Below are 15804 nucleotides of genomic sequence, written 5' to 3' on the forward strand. Positions count from 1 at the left end.
GGGAGGCGAAGGATGACGACAACACCTTGCAGATTTCCCTTCACCCGAAGCAGTGCGTGTTTGGGGACTTCATCATTTCGCTGCTGCACTACGAGCTGCCGTCGCACGCGCCTCCGGGGCAGCTGGAGCCCTCGTTGAAGCCCCGCGTGCTTGCTCGGTGGGCATTCAGCACCATCTTCGTTTCTCGGGACATCCACCACGTTCGTGCACAGGACATGGACTACGCTGAACAGAACCACTTGCCATGTGACGCCTACATGCAGCTGCACTTTGTTGAGGGAGAGGCAGAGGCGGAGGACGCCACGTACGTTGAACATCTGACGCGGCGCATCGATCAGTCTCCCAGGCGGCATGTGGCGCTGCTGCGGTCCGGGCCTTTGCTGCCGTCGGACCGCCGCCGCAACGTCTCCAGCTGCCGCAGGGATGACGAACTTGTGGGTGGTGTGTACTACCGCGCCAACGGGACGAGCCTTTGCGGCTCTCACAGTCATGGAGGCGGCGATGGGCGCTCCTTTTTGCGCGGGGTGTTGCCCCTCCGTATTATGGAAGAGGAGGAGCGTCATTACAGGGACGATGATGAGCTGGCGCCCTTTCTCAAAGACCCGCAGCCGGTGCGCCACCACGACCCCTCGCAGCTTCCCACCGACCATCAAATCACTGCACCAGCGTTGTCGCCTCCGCCTCCACCGCCTGGTAAGGCACCCCCACCTCCGCCTCCACCACCTGGTAAGGCACCCCCACCTCCGCCTCCACCACCTGGTAAGGCACCACCACCTCCGCCTCCACCACCTGGTAAGGCACCACCACCTCCGCCTCCACCACCTGGTAAGGCACCACCACCTCCGCCTCCACCACCTGGTAATGTACCGCCAGCACCACCACCTCCACCGGCTCCTCCTTTAATTGGTTCTGATGGTGTTTCATCAGTCGTCTTGGCACGAGAGGTGCATAGTGCGCCTTCCAAACCCATTTGTGCTGGGCCGAAGTTAAAGACATTTTTTTGGAAAAAATTGCTGCGACCTTCTGGGGTATGGAGTATTGCACGCGACGCGTCTGTGGAGGCGGTGATTGACGAGCCGTTTTTGCTGGCGATGTTTGAGGTCCGTAAGAAGGCAGTGCCCCTGTCGACGTCGAATGGTGAGTCAAAAAAAACGAATAAAAAAGAACTTTGCAAAAGCACTGCTTTTAGTGCCCAGCGGCAGCAGAACATTGCCATTTTGCTGAAGCAAATGAAGCTGCCGGTGGGGGAAATGTGTCGTGCTCTTATTGAGTGCGATGATGTGGTGCTTCCTTTGGAGAAGCTGGAGTTGCTTTTTGGTGCTCTTCCCACGTCAGCGGAGATCGAGGTGCTCCGCATGGAAGAGACCTCTGGAGACGTAAGTTGGACAGAAGTTGAGAAATATGTTTATACGGTGAGTACCACTGTGACTGACGCGCGTGAGCGCATATCACTTTTGTTGGCTTCTGAGCAGACGGAGGAGCTTGTTTCCTTCACGGAGGAACGCCTTGGCAAGTTAGAGAGGGCTGTGGCGCTGCTGACGAGCAAGACCTCTAAGCTTGCGGCTGTGCTTCATGCCGTGTTAGCCCTTGGTAATTTTATGAACCGTGGCAGCGCCCACGCCGGTGCGGTCGGATTCCGTCTTGAGAGCCTGAGTCAAATGAACTTTGTTAAAGCGGTGGACGGGAAGACGACCATGTTGGAGGTGTTTGTTATCTCTCTAATGGACCGAAGGCCGGATCTTCTGCAGTTTCTAGGGGAACTGGACTGCCTTGCCCAGCTCGCTGGCATCACTGTGCAGGAGGTTGGCCACAGCGTGTCTCAGCTTAGCCTCACCTTGCAGAAGATGCGGCGAGCCGTTGAAGAGCACAAGCGGCAAGAGACGCAGAAGAAGCGGACGGTGCCATTGCCGGCGGGTGTGGTGGACGTCTTCCCGGAACGGATGGCGATGCATTCTCAGAAGCATCTCGCCGTCGTTTCAGAGCTGGCCCTTCGTCATCAGCGACTGAAGGACGACGTGTCAGCGATGCTGGAAAGCTATGGTGAGGATCCCATGTTGGATGAGAGTGTGCTATGGGACTACATTCTGCAATTTGGTACGTGTGTAGAGGGTTTTTACAAACGCGCGGAAATGGAAGGGATAGATAAGCGGACATTACTGGCGGCTGTGGGGCTTCCTCCCAATGTTGTTGGTACAACAAGACTAAATGGTGGGAGTGCAAAAGACGGTGGTGTGGAACGGGGTAGCAATTGATTGCAGTGACAACTGTGTAAGTGATCCTCAGTGGGACGTGGGGGTGTTCAGCAGAGAATTGCTGGGCGTATGCGCGGAGTATGGTGGAGGTGGTTGTGTGTTTTCTTCTCTCTCAGTTTTGCTTTTTTTTTTCTTTTGTTGCCTCTCCACGTGTGTGGGCTGTTTTGCTGCACCCTGGCGGCTTGGGAGCCCACTGTGGCCCTCCTCCTTGGGGACGCGGCTGTGTGCCTGCTCGCTCCCTCGCTACGGCAGCATTTTACATTGGCGCGTGCTTTGCGCACCGGCCTTTGTTGTTGCTATTATTACTTTCTATTCCCACCATACGCACACACTCTTCACCGCAAGGAGAAATGGAACCGTTTGGTGGGCGTTGTGGGGTATATTCCAGAGGGGACATAATAAACTATTTCGTTTTTCTTGAATGCTGAATTCAACGGGACCGAAGGAAGCAATGCGCAAGTGCGATTGCAGTAATGAATGCGTAGAATGGAACGATAAAGCACAACAGGACGGTGATCCGCTTCTTCCTCTCCCTCTTTCTTACGCACACATATTATTTCTTCCACTTTTTTTTGTTGTGCGTATCTGTGCTTGGACGATCCTGTTTTCTCGCGTGTTGTGGTTTTCGTGTCCTTGCCTCCATATTGTCGGTTGGTTGCTTTCCTCCTGTCGCCTTCCACCCGGTTGCTTCACTGCAGCAGGATGGTCGGAAGGGCAAGGACACACGGAGGCACTTGCTACTCTCTCGCTCTCTCGCTCTCTCGCTCTCTCACTCTTCCTGTGGTGCGGGTGGGCTCAGTAAAACATGCCGAGGCATGTCGAGGCACCGGCCCCTGAAAATGGCGCGACGGTGGAGCAAGGCCCCAATGGCGACGCCGTCACCGTCATTGACGTGGATGTGGAGGATGCGAGGGAGGAGCGGGTGCGGGGCGTGGCGACGGATGTGGTGGGGAGAAGCTCCGCCACAGCTACTGAGGAGGTGCGTCGGCGCGACCCCCACACAATGGATCTGCGGGCAGAGCAGCAGGAGCCTCGTGTGCGGAAAGAGAGGCTGGTGCGACGCATGCAACCGTCACACGAGAGGACGCTGCCAAGATTGATTTCCTCGCCGCCATGGGGCATTGGGTATGAGACACGAAGAAGCAACAGCTGCAGTAGGAGCAGGAATTGGAGTCCACCGATGGTGGCCCACACTGTGCGGCAGCCTACGCCGTCGGTGTCACCCCTGAAGCCGGCCTTGGAAACACCCGAGCAGCAGCTTGAGATTTATCGCTCTCTGCAGCAGCGTAAATTTGCGACACTGCATGAGGAGCTGCATTACCTGCGCATGAGCTACGTCCATGCGCAGAAAACGCTGCGACTCCGCGGCGAAGAGGTCACGCGTTTGCATAGAGAGGTAGAAGACAAATCGAAGGATATTGAGCGGCTTAAGGCGCTGCTTGCCTTGATGCGGAAGAAACGCCCGCAGGCAAATGAGGCGGGTGTAGAGGAAGAGGGCTCCGGGTGCAGCGGGACCGCACATCTTGCTCCTTCACTGGTGCTTTTCGCGGCTACAGCAGCCGATGACAATAACGGTGAACGCAGCGCGACGGCAAATTTGCTGATGGAGCTTCGTCAAAACATTGCTGCCCGTGACACGGTTATCAATAACCTTCGCATGGAGCTGAATTCACTGCGCCAGGCAAAGCGGGCGGCGGACAAGCAAGTGCATGCGGTGTCAGAGGAAGTGGCCGCGGCCCATGCACGCTGTGAGAGGCTTGCCGCAGATGTGAGTCTCAAGGACAGAGCCATTGAAGATTTTCAGAAGCGCTGTGCCTTCACCCAAACTGCGTCGAGGAACGGCAGCACGACTGCTGTTAATAATAATGATAACAGCGGTGGGACGGGTGTCCCGGAGGCGGTGGCGGTCGGGCAGCGGATTGGGAAGCGTCGTCTGCAGCACCGTGTGGTAGATAATGTAATTAGGGATATTCAGCAGCAACTTCATCGCATAGAAGTGACGGGGCTGTATTTGCCACGCACCACCAGCACTGAAATGCGGCAGGAGGAAGAAGAGGAGGAAGAAGAAGGCTTGCGCGATGAGTCGATGCGCCTCCGACAGCGTCTGGATCGAGGGGATGAAGCTCGAGACGAGTCGGAACAATTATGCCGCCGACGTTTGGGGGCCGACCTGTGCACGGCGGAGGCCGAGTTGAGCAAAGCAAGGGCCGCGGTGGAGGCATACAAGCGGGAGGTGACACGAATGCAGAAGCAAGTCGTGACGGCAGGCTTCATGGAGGCGCAATTGCAGGCCGCCCGCAATGAGAACGACGCCTTACAGCAGCGTGTGTGTGAGCTGCGGGAGGAGAATCTCGCGCAGTTCTCACGTGAGCAGGAACTTCTGAGTGAACTGCGCTCCACAAAAGAGGCGCACGACCGCTGTGAGGATGAGGTGTCATTGCTTCAGCGGCGGATGAGGGCCTCAAAGGAGAATGAGGACGGGCTGCGCGAGGAGGTTGGGGTGTTGGAAGGGAAACTACGCGCGGTGGAAAGGCGTGACTCCACCCATGCGCACCGGAGTGACGGCACTGAGGCTGTGCTGACCGACGCCCCTCCACCGCACGAACTCAGCAGTTACGCGACGCTCATGGTGTCGAACGCGCGGCTTCAGGAGCGCTTGACATCGTTGGAGGCGGAGCTGCAGCAGGCGCGGGAGCAGTCACCCTCAGCCAACGCAGCAGCGGACGCCGCTGTCTCTGACAAAGGCAGTGGGATTGTGAAGCAGCGTGTCGCACGGCTCGTCACAGGCGTGGCGGAGCTGAAGGCGCGGTTGGAGGAAAGTGGGGCTTTCCTCCAGCAAGAACAGTCACAGTTAGCCACGTCGCGGCTCTCATGGGAAAGGCTGCGGGCGGAGTTTAGCGGTGTTCGCGACGCCTACAAGACACTCTCACATTGCTTGGACACATTCACCCAGGAACAGGCGGAGGTGGGGCCCAGTGAGGCAATCGCGGCGGAGGACACACGTGGTGACGAGCAGGCACAGCACGAAAGTCCAGTTTCATCAGCCGTTCGCAGCCGTTTGCGGGATGTGCAACGGCACGCACTCATGGCGGCGGATGCCCCAGAAATTATTGCTGCGCTGCGGGTAGAAGTCTTTCGTCTGTGCGAGTGTCTTAAAGAACGTGAGGAGGCGTTGGGACGGACGCGGCGGGAGCTGGTGGCGACCAGTCTGGAGCTTGACAACGTGCGGCGGCAAGTCTCCACATTCGGAGGAACGGGCAAAGGTGTTGGTGAGCGCAAGGTCTCCTCTTTGCGCGCCGCCCGCGTGGAGTTGGAGCATTGGCGGCAGCAGGCGACGGAGCGCGAGTTGGCCTGTGAAGCGCTAAGAAGACAGTGTCAAGAGCAACAGCAGCTCATTGCGTCCCTGCATGACTCGTTGCAGCTGCACTCTACCCCACCCTCAATGACGTCAGACCCGGTGTTTCGTGGAGGGGCGGACTGGAGTGACGACCACATCATAGAGGAGGCACTTCGCGGGGAAACGGCACGCCTGGATGAGGAGATGAACGTACTGCGTCGTGAGGTGTCCACAGTGAAAAAAGAACGGGACCATTGGAAGGCGGTGGCAACAGGCACACCGTGACCCGCCTCGCGATAAGATGTCTCTAACAGGCTTCAGTGTGGTACATACACTCAAATGCTTCCGTGCTTTGTACTGTGTGTGTGGAATGGGCAGGTGTGTCCCACTTCTTCTCCTTTTCGCCTGTATGCCTCGCTCTCTCTTTTCTCTGTGTGTGTGTCTGTGTGTATATGTGTGTGTGTGTGTTCAGTTCTTTTGCGATTGCACATCCATCCGGTATTTCTTTTTATTCGCCCTCTTTTTTAGCCGCTTGTACCGCTGCTTTTGCTGTTGTTTTCGTCTTGTATACACCAGAGGTGGTGGAAGTGTGGAAAAGGGAGTGGTGTTTTGTATTTGTTTGCTTTTTGTCGCAGCGATGCACGCGGAAATTGGTGTGACGCCCCTTGAGGCACCCGCTGATCGCGAAGCTGATGCGGCAAACGGCTTGCACCACACTCTGCCCACCCCGTTGTTGCGGGGGTCAGATCTCACGCGGAGGCAGTCTTCTGTGGAGGTGAGGACACCGTCGATGGATGAAGTGGTGACCGCAGAGTCGATCAAGCAGGAAGTGGAGGGCAGCATTGGATTCGCCTCAGCTTTGGACCGCCAGCGCTGGGAGGAGGCATGGCTGGGGAATCTTCCACTTTCCATTTGCCTGCGACACTGGGGGAACGCCATGGTGCATGCGGGGGCGGGGTACAAGCTCTCCAATATGGGTGGTGTGTTGCAGCGATGGGTGCTGCGGTACTTTGTGTTGGCCTGGTCGCTGTTGTACGTCTTTGACAGCGACAGCCCTAAGGAGAGGTGTCGCGGCGCCGTGTACCTGCATCACGCGAATGTGCAAAAGAAAGTCGTGGGCGGCCGTCACGCCATTGTGATCACGCCTGTGACGCAGAAGAAGCCTGCAGAGCTCGGTATGGAGACGTTTACATCCTTCACTATGTCTGTGGATGCCCATCAACTGCTTGGAGTCTGGCTTGTTGCTCTGCAGAAGACAAGCGCTGCGCACAGTTCGCCCGGCTCGCCCAGACCTAAGGCACCGCAGCAGATGAACACCGCTTGTATCTCGTTGACCCCCACAAAAAGCGCACGGCCACTGCAGCAGCCGGTGCGTGTGGCGGCAACACCAGAAGTACAGCTTGATGCGGTGGGCGCAGTGGGTGCTTCCGCCGATGCTGCTTCTGATGCAATTGAAATTATGGTCACGAATGGCTTTGACGATCCCAGCCGCAGCCAGATGGATATTCGGATGGGTGAGGCAGGCGCGGTGGGAAACGTGGAGCAGCGTCACCTCCCTGGACAGCGGCCACAGCTGACTGCTACCGCTATCGGGGCTGCTTCCACCGCGAGCGGGGACCGCGAAACGATCATTGAGGCGTACCGGCAGCAGCTGCAACACTTGACGGTGAGCGCGTTTAGTGTCAAGACTCGCCTACGACGCATAGCAGAGAAGAAGGACAGGCAGCATCTTGGAGAGCTGCTTCTGCAGTTTGTATTGAGCCACATCAACGACGCCGCCGCGCTGTGGACACTGATTGGCCAAGTGGAGGAGCTGCCGGATGTGACGGCGCAAACCTTTACCACGACACTGACCATGTCGCCCTTGTGCTGTGGGGATAAAAGGCAATTACTTCCTTCGGACACCCCGCCAGATTATGATGCCAGTAACGAAACTGCAATCCAAGATGCTGCGTGGCACACACCGCCAAATTCCGTCAGGCAACACTTATCGTCTATCGAAAAAATCGGAGTAGGAAAGGAGAAAAACTGGGTAGGCACGAGCCCGCCGAGCCTCACGCAGAGTGATGCGATGGGGTCCCACAGTGTGGCTAGCCCACCCCGCACCGTGGACGCGGAATGGCGTCAGCGAATGCGGCGCCTACAGGAACGCCGGAGCGTCATTGAGAACATTCTTAGCAAGCTACCAAGCATTTCGTGAAGGAGTGGTCGCAGTAAAACTTGGGCCGCGGTCCTCTTCAAGAAGGAGATTTCTGTGGGTTGGAGGAAGCGGCATTGGTAGCGTGAGAATCGATGAACGCTGGTGAGAGGGAACTGGGGAGACACAGTGTCGCAGATGGAATGTCTGCCGTCCCACATGCGATTGTGTTCATGGGTTTCTTCTTGCTTTTGGTGGGGTACTCAGTGCGACTTTTCTTTTGATTTTCTGTTGCTGCAGCTGTTATTGCCGTTGTTTTTCTTTTGATAGTTCCGTTTTTTGTGTGTGTTGTTTTTGTTTGTTTTTTTTTTGTTGGACGCCCGCACACGCCTGTGTGTGTACACGCAGCCGGGGAAGGAAACGTTTTCTTCCAGCAAAGAAATAAGGGAGAGTGGGGCGCATCCACACACACACGCACACAGACAAATACAGGTGATGCCCTTTGCGCCGCGCTGCCTTCGTCCGCGAGGTTTAAACGCGTCTTTACGTGGTGTGTTCTCATTTCGCATGGGGATGTTTTTGCCGATCACCGCGAACTACGGTGGTGCTTGGGTTTACGACTGTAGCTCCTGCTGTTATAGCAAACGGTGTTTTTGGAATTTCTTCTCAACACGTGGCGGCGGTAATGAGGCTGCTGCACAGACGGCCAACGCTGTGCAGCATCAAAGCATCGTCGATAAGGCACATCGGGATGCGTCGCTGCATAACGAGCGACTTCTGGACGCGTGCCTCGATCTCTTGGCACTCTGCAGGGGCGAGGGCACGGACCGCGGCTCCACGGACGCCGTGACTGCGGTGGTGGAGGCAACCCTGCATGACGTTCGAAAAACACCATCTGAGCAGTTCGACCTCGTCTACGCCGCCCTCTGTTTACCGATAGCCACAACCAATCGCCAGGTGTACCGTTGTCTGATGGTGGTTCTTGAAGCCTTTCTGCCCGAAGTTCTCTTTCGCATCTTTGAGAGCGAGGATTTGATCGTGGTAGGCCCCGACGGTGCCTCGCGACGCAGCGCCCTGCTTCGCTTTGTGCACGCGCTGCTCGGTCAGGCAAACGTCCCGGACGGGGTTGAGAATGAGGAGGTGGTGCTTGTGTACCTGGACGACGTCAGCGCCCTGTTCCCGTCACTCCGACGTAATCCAGCCTTTCTTGAATTAGAGGCAAATGCCACCTGTATTGCCATGAAGGCGAGACTCTTTGCGTTGCTCTCGCAGCTGTGTGCGGAGTTTGACACGGCGGGCACAGGCAAAGTGGATCTGGCCGAGCTGCAGGCCACGTCTCAGCGGGTACTGGGGGAAGTGAAGGCCCGCATGTTGCTTGATGGGGCTCAGCCAGACAAGGACGGCAAAATACGGTACACCCAACTCACCTCCCTCTTGACACGCCCACCACCTCGGCCGAAGTAGGCATTGCATCGCTGCCGCGATCTATTTCATTATCTACACAATTGTTGGTACTGCTGAAACTTTTCGCAATCACTCCTCTCTGCCCTGCCCCTCCTCTTAGCAGCCAACATCCACATCAATCTATACCAATGTACCCGCAGTCACGCCTTTTGTCGTTTTGTCTATACGTGTAATACTTCTACCATGCCTCCTTCACATATACACGCGCACATGTTGTGTTTTTCTTTTTTGGCGTCGTTGGGGAGTGGAGGGGTGGGGTGGAGCTGCGTGCGGTTTTTTTTTTCTTTTTTGAAAGGGGCCGCGGCTTCTGCTTGAGTGAGTGGCCGTGGTGGTGGTGGTGGTGGTGGCAGAGGTCAGGCCTATTGAAGGACCAGAAGGAAGGACAAGAAGAAGCAAAGGGTCATGACATATTTGGGCGATGACATCTGTGCCGGCGGCATCATTGACTGCCTCTACACCCTCTACGCGGGGTCAACTGGCGGTGGCGTCTTCATGGACTTGACAGTGTCGCACCCGCCAACGTTGGTTGTTGTCACGTTTGGCAAACCACCCGTGTCCTCTGCGGTTGTTTTGGAAGCTGCATACGATGATGAGGCATCTTTTATTATGAACTTAATGCGGACGTATCCGTTTTCAAAATTTATGTTGGTCACCTACGCAGAGGAGGCCACGTTGGCTTCAGGGCAGGCTTCAGTGGGAACGCCTTCTATGGAATGGGTACAAAAACTTCCCCCAAAATTCTGTTGTGTGCATCTCTCGAGCTTTCAGCGTCATGTTGTGTGTGCGCCAGCTGTGTGTGAAGTCAACCCCGACTGGATCCGTGAATTACAGGGCATGTCGCAGAGTCTGCATACCCCCCAGGAGCTTGTGGTGAGCCTGTTCCTTAGAATAGGGCTTCGCATCAAGCTGACGACGTTGTGCCACCTTTCTGCTGAAGGTCATTGGATGGGAAACGAAAATCTCGTTGCCGCGTTGCTGGAGCGTATGGCTGCGTGGGCGGACAAGGAGGCACAAACCTCCTTCACAGATGTCTCTTCCGTGGTGGATGGCACCCTGCAAGTCCGCTGCAGGGCGCACTTTGAAAGGGTGAACCACATGGTACCACACCATAGCATGCTGGAGTTGGGATTTCGCATAAAGAGCCTGGTCTCTCACCGCGATGCTGAGGGTGATGCTGGTGGTGGTGGTGGGGCGGAGATGAATACGTTGGCAAACCAGCTGACATCAAGGAAGCCGCCGATCTGGTTGCTGGTCCTTCATGCCTGTGGTAGCGGTAGGACGCGTCGCTCGCTGGAGGAGGTGACGTGGCTGCTGGAAAACCTCACCTTGAATGATGTGGTGTTTGTATCCCTGGCAGGGGATGTGGTTGTTCAGCCCAGTCACGCGCCAGAGGCTATCCGTCAGTGGGAAGTCAACAAGGACGATGCGCGACAACGCCGTAAAAAGCATCGCCCCCCACTTCAGCTGGCAATGGTGAGTATGTGGAAACAGGCAAGGACGGTGTTGCGCCATTGGCGTTATGAACGTCATTGTCGCCTGGTTCGTGGAGAGTCCGCCGCGGATTGTCGTATTGCGATTGTCTTTTTTGCGCCCTCCCACGGTGGAAGCTCTGAGGAGCTTTCGCTCTCCTCCGTGAGGCGTGGGCCGGCCTTCTACCGGGTTCCTGTGTTTTGTGTGGTCACGCCAGAGCGGGTGAAGAAGGTGCGTGTGCTGATGGATCTCTGTTTACTTACACAAGGACGACTTCTCTACACCACCGGTGATGTGGCGGACTTTGACGCCAACATTCCCTCCGAAGGGGCGTGTAAAAGTGTGATCCAAACGACGCTGCAGCTCATCCGTGACATCTCTCACTTGAATGCCGCTTTTTTTTTCGTGGCTGGTCACAGTAGCGGGCGCCCTGTGGAGTTGCTGACGACCTCAACAACATTTGGAGAGGCGTTTGCAGCACTTCTGCGCAGCGACTCTCTGACAGGGGGTAGAACAGGCAAGTATCTGTTGTTGGGCCCACTTCAGAACGAGTCCGAGATTCCTGTTTACATCTCTCAACGCTTATCAGAGACGTTGGATATGGCGGACACGCGGCTGCGTATGATGGTGTGTGCCTACACCATTGACGGGGGGGACTACGAGGTGGTGCCGCTGAGGTCATTGGGGGGTCTAAAAGGCACCACACAGCCCGAACGCGTGTGGTGGACACGTCTGCGGTTTGTCTCGGCGCTGCTGGATGAAATGCAACCACGAAGAATGTGCCCCACCATCAAATCAAAGCACCTGCTTGAGGGCGATGCTGAGGGCTGGAATGGGGCGTATGCCATGAGTGATACACACCTCACAAATAGAGGAGGGCGATGTGGACTGCTCTTGGCAAGCTGGATCCTCTCAGAGTGTTCAGCGCAGCCCATACGGGGGCTGGAGCACGCTGTACTCGCGTCCTTTGCCTCGTCGAGTCACGAGTTAAGCAGCGTTGTTCTCTGGAGAGAAAACGAAGGGTGGTGGGCGGTACCTCCGGCGGCCCCTTGTTCCGCGCGCCTCACCCCCCGGCCACTAGTAAATCTGTCATGGACGAACTTTTCAGTTCACGGGACGTATGCGTCCAGTGTGGCGGCAATTCTCTCTCGCACCTTTCCCTTTAACCCAATGAAGCAGCAACTCTCGTCACTCGCTTCATCCACAACTCTGGCACTTGAATCAATCCAGTACAACAATGCCGTTATTCGCCTTGCCTCGGCAGAGCATGTCCCTGTGCTGAAGGAGGCCACAGAGCGTTATATCGTACTTTCTACAGTGGACCTGGCCACGGAAACAATGACAATGCGGCAAGTCATCCCTGCTACCTCGCCTAGTGATGTCGTGCGGAGTATTGCGCACGAGTTTAAGAATTTGGCATTGAAACAAATTTACTGCGTCGTCCACCTTGCTCTACGTCGGGCACCAGCTTTATGGGTCTCCCAGGAAGATCTAATGGTGGCTGACGGGATCGCTTTTTCCACACCATTTGCGAGAGTGGAGAGTGTTAATGTTATTGCAGTCAGTCACGATCGTGCGGAGGTGGAGTGGAGTGGAACAGCAAGAACTGTGCAACTTACCTGCCGCCCAATCTCCGAGCATGAGTCGCGAAGCAAGAACGCAGTATTATACGTGTACTCGGAGGACGGTGAACGTGTCACTTCAGGGGTCAATGTTGTATCACATCATGTCATCACGGAACTTAATCCCTGCACCATTTATAGTTTGGAGGTACGACCGGTGGAGCTTGGGGAGGATCGGTCTATGGTGAAAAGCTTTCTGTGGTCGGAGGGTGTCGAATTGTACTTTGCCACGTGTGTAGAACACAAGCGGTCCATGTTGCGTTTGAATGCCGCTATCCCGTCCGAGTCAGGTGTTACTCTGACCTTCTCCTACCCAATCTATTCAGAGGTGGTGGTATTGTCCAGTTCAGCAGCGTTGGGGTTGCGTGTTACGCCAACCATAACACCTTTAAATGCCCCTGATGATGCTCAGTTGGTGAAGACAGAGGACGGAGAGGGAAACGAACATGTTGTGACGTTCTACGCCAAGGGCCTTGGTACGTTGTTGCTCCATATTGCCTTTGATGTGGATATTCGTCCCACTTTTTGGCAAGGCAGAAACAAGTGCAGGCGTATGAGCTGGTCGAGACGCGCGATGGCACCTCAGACGGAAGAGATGGGTCCTTTTGAGGTTGTGAGTGGTGTGTGCTGCGCAGCTATACACGCCAGGTCGGTAGCGCTTGCGTGGGAGGGCATTTCCTTTTTATTCATTGTGTGCCTCACAACCTGCAACAGCCACGGGGAGGAGGTCTCCGTTTGCGAGTGGGTGGTGTCTGGATTAGGATCCCTGTGTATTACGTTGGATGCCCTGGTGCCATGCACGAGGTACACGGCGAGGGTGAGGACGGCAAACAACGCAGAAACGGGGAGTGTGGAGTTTTACACCCCACCCGATGCCCCCTCGCAGGAGGTGGTGACTGCGACATCCAACATGGCCTCCCTTCTACTGCGTGTGCAGCTTCGAGCTAAGGATGAGGGGAATGAGTTTATCTCCGTTAGACTCATACCAAAGGCTCCTTTTTTTAGCAACGCAGATGGAACTAGCGGGGTTGCGGTTGAGAGCTACGCACAGGTGCCAGTTTGCCAGCCAGTTGTTTTGGGGATTGAGGCCAACTGGAGAGTCAACTCGACAGAGATTCTGTGCAGCGAACCTACCCTTCTCTTTGCCGTCACAGACCTGCGGTGCGTGAGGGAAACTGACGGTTGTGTTACTATGGTCTGGACCTGCGCCGCCGAGCGTCACGGTTCGCCGCTTACCGTGTCAATCGACGAAGAGTCATTTGTGGTACGGACCTGTAACAAGTTACGTATTGAACCGCCTTCATCCACTCCTGTTCGTGTCTTGTTTCACGGACCTGCCATTATTCAAGAGGTGACGCCAATTTTTTTGATACCGGGGCCTCCCCCACTGAATTTTTTTAACTGCACCGTTGGCGCCCCCGTTGGAAACGCCATGGAGGTTTGTATCGCAACGGATTTCCTTGTGTTGCTCCGTCGTCTGTTTGCTGACGTGATGGAGCAGTTACGCGTATTCCTCAACGTCGCTGCGACTGAAACTGCGGAGAGCAAACAATATGAACTCCCATTGAAGGAATACGACGAGGACGACGTGGTGGTGCAGGTGTCCGTGCCAAAGTCCTCTGAGCATAGGGCAGTGGTGTTACGCGTGCAGCTGCGGGAGAGTGACGATGATGATGGTAATGCGTTATTGCGCAGTATAACAGATGAGGCGGCGCTGTGTTCCCGTCCCACGTTGCTTATTCCGAAGCCTTTCTCTGAGGCCTTCACAGTTCCCATAACTTTGCCGGCGCGTATCAAGGAGCTGCGGGTCATGGCGTTACTACCAACATCGGTCACTCTCGCCTGGGCCCCGCCCGAGGGCGTGGGTTCTTATGCCGCAGACTGCGCTGAGGTGTGTGCCACAGTCCGCTGTGTGGTGCAGGAGAATCACAGGTGGGAATGCAGACTGCCTGTGCCATTGCCTACCCGTTCTGTGAGTGTTGGGGGTTTGTTCCCTGCCACCCCGTATCATGTGGCGGTTCGTGGTTGTGACGACGATGAGGGTGAAAGTGTTTGCATTGTAACCCCTCACGAGTTCACGGATGACGCGCTCAGTGATTTGTTGCTTTCCGTGGAGGCGTCGTTGGCGGGAAGTGACAGTGAAGGTGCATTGCCAGTTTGCTTGCACAGCGGCCGGATGATGACGGAGGCGCTTACGCTTCAAATGACGCTTCCGCCTGCGAAGTGCACTTGTTGGACGATTCCTGCCCACTCTGCATGGCTTGCGGAGGAGACGGGGGAGTGTGGGGAGATCTCCTCATGTCTCTGCGTGCGTGCCTCGCTACACGTGGCAGTCACTGCGGAGTCGGGGGAATCTATGCAGTTGTGGAGCACTGCGGGCAAGTCGCAGGCGCTGAGCGTCTTTCACACGTTCCCGATTGTGCAGGATGCACTCGTTGCGTTGTTGCCACGTCTTGAGATGAAGTGGGCCTCCGATGTACAATACATGCCGCGACGGCAGGAAGAGGACTCTGGCGATGCGGCAACTTGTGTGGAGGCGGCAAACACAGTCGTGGAGACGGCGTTGACTAGACGCAACACCACCCCTGCCCCTACCTCCGCGGATACAGTGCAGTCTATTGTCACTAGGACTACCACAGTGGGCACAATGTCTGTGAGCCTGCCACCCGACAGACGCATAGTTGTCGATGTTGTGGGCTGCACACGGCTCCAGAGTATGGATAAGGATCACTGTACCGTCGAGTGGGATGGCTCTTGCAACTTATACACGGTTCACTGGCGTGTGGCTCCGGCGGGGGCGATTCACACGGCAACAGTCATGCGTCAGCCAGGCGGGCGTCCACAGTTTACGGTTGACCTCCGTTTGCTGAGTTTTACAGTCTTAATGTTTTGCGTGCATGGCGCGGAGGGTGTCTCAAACTGTGCCCTTTTCACTGTGGTGGTCCCGCTGACTGCGACGGGACCTCAGCTGTACTCTCATAACAAGGAAGAGGCTGCAGAGAGGCAGATTCCTGTGGGTTTGTCTTCGGAGTTGGTGGGGGTGGTGTGGCCTGCTGAGATGGGGGACCGTCTGCCAGATGGCTGGAAAGACGTTGTGTGCTCCCTGAGTGTGACGGATCGGTCAAACAGTGTGTGGGTAGCTGGGTTTACAGAGATGATGGGGAACCGGTTTGGTGGGAGGTCTCCCAACCCCTCTTCCATCAAATGGTTAGATCCAGTGGTGTCTATCCCTACGCTCATGGCGTGAGATATCCATGTACATATGTATGCGTGTTTTCCTTGAAAAGTGCTTGTATAGAAATACATACCGGGTAAATAGAGTGTTTGCACCCATAACTGAACGTATACCAGTCCGGGTTGTGTGTGGATTCGTTGGTGACTTGTTCCTCCTCATAAATTACAGTGACGTGGTTTGTTTGTTTTTTGTTCTTTTTTTGTTTTTTGTTTTTTGCCGTATTGTGTTTTACATTGTCGTAGGCCATATTTGTTTGAAGACATCTCTCTTTTGAGGCGTGTGTGGTT

The 15804-nt window shown here is 55.7% G+C and overlaps 5 protein-coding genes across 5 annotated transcripts, besides 7 other annotated features; all 5 read left to right on the top strand.

Moving 5' to 3' along the window:
* Nucleotides 1-2252, top strand: TraAM80_03254 (putative formin; the record flags this gene model as incomplete). Its single annotated transcript, XM_029380231.1, has 1 exon — nucleotides 1-2252. A coding segment is annotated over one exon (2252 nt), but the record flags the coding sequence as incomplete, so codon positions are not given.
* Nucleotides 2253-2992: 740 nt separating this feature from the next.
* Nucleotides 2993-3028: a microsatellite.
* A 29-nt stretch (nucleotides 3029-3057) lies between these two features.
* On the top strand, nucleotides 3058-5874 carry TraAM80_03255 (uncharacterized protein; the record flags this gene model as incomplete). The annotated part of the gene is made up of 1 exon (XM_029380232.1): nucleotides 3058-5874. One exon carries the CDS (start codon nucleotides 3058-3060, stop codon nucleotides 5872-5874), a length of 2817 nt encoding a protein of 938 aa, XP_029239904.1.
* Nucleotides 5875-6020: 146 nt separating this feature from the next.
* Nucleotides 6021-6057: a microsatellite.
* A 169-nt stretch (nucleotides 6058-6226) lies between these two features.
* TraAM80_03256 (uncharacterized protein) lies at nucleotides 6227-7789 on the top strand (the record flags this gene model as incomplete). Its single annotated transcript, XM_029380233.1, has 1 exon — nucleotides 6227-7789. The coding sequence occupies one exon, from the start codon at nucleotides 6227-6229 to the stop codon at nucleotides 7787-7789; it is 1563 nt and encodes a 520-aa protein (XP_029239905.1).
* A 226-nt stretch (nucleotides 7790-8015) lies between these two features.
* Nucleotides 8016-8038: a microsatellite.
* Nucleotides 8039-8100: a microsatellite.
* An 89-nt stretch (nucleotides 8101-8189) lies between these two features.
* Nucleotides 8190-8217: a microsatellite.
* Nucleotides 8218-8221: 4 nt separating this feature from the next.
* On the top strand, nucleotides 8222-9190 carry TraAM80_03257 (uncharacterized protein; the record flags this gene model as incomplete). Its single annotated transcript, XM_029380234.1, has 1 exon — nucleotides 8222-9190. One exon carries the CDS (start codon nucleotides 8222-8224, stop codon nucleotides 9188-9190), a length of 969 nt encoding a protein of 322 aa, XP_029239906.1.
* Nucleotides 9191-9505: 315 nt separating this feature from the next.
* Nucleotides 9506-9537: a microsatellite.
* A 55-nt stretch (nucleotides 9538-9592) lies between these two features.
* On the top strand, nucleotides 9593-15529 carry TraAM80_03258 (uncharacterized protein; the record flags this gene model as incomplete). Its single annotated transcript, XM_029380235.1, has 1 exon — nucleotides 9593-15529. One exon carries the CDS (start codon nucleotides 9593-9595, stop codon nucleotides 15527-15529), a length of 5937 nt encoding a protein of 1978 aa, XP_029239907.1.
* A 164-nt stretch (nucleotides 15530-15693) lies between these two features.
* Nucleotides 15694-15732: a microsatellite.
* The last annotated feature ends 72 nt before the right edge of the window (nucleotides 15733-15804 follow it).

Source organism: Trypanosoma rangeli (genome assembly GCF_003719475.1).
Source record: "Trypanosoma rangeli strain AM80 chromosome Unknown Tra_15.4_contig_00083, whole genome shotgun sequence".
Lineage (NCBI taxonomy): Eukaryota > Euglenozoa > Kinetoplastea > Trypanosomatida > Trypanosomatidae > Trypanosoma > Trypanosoma rangeli.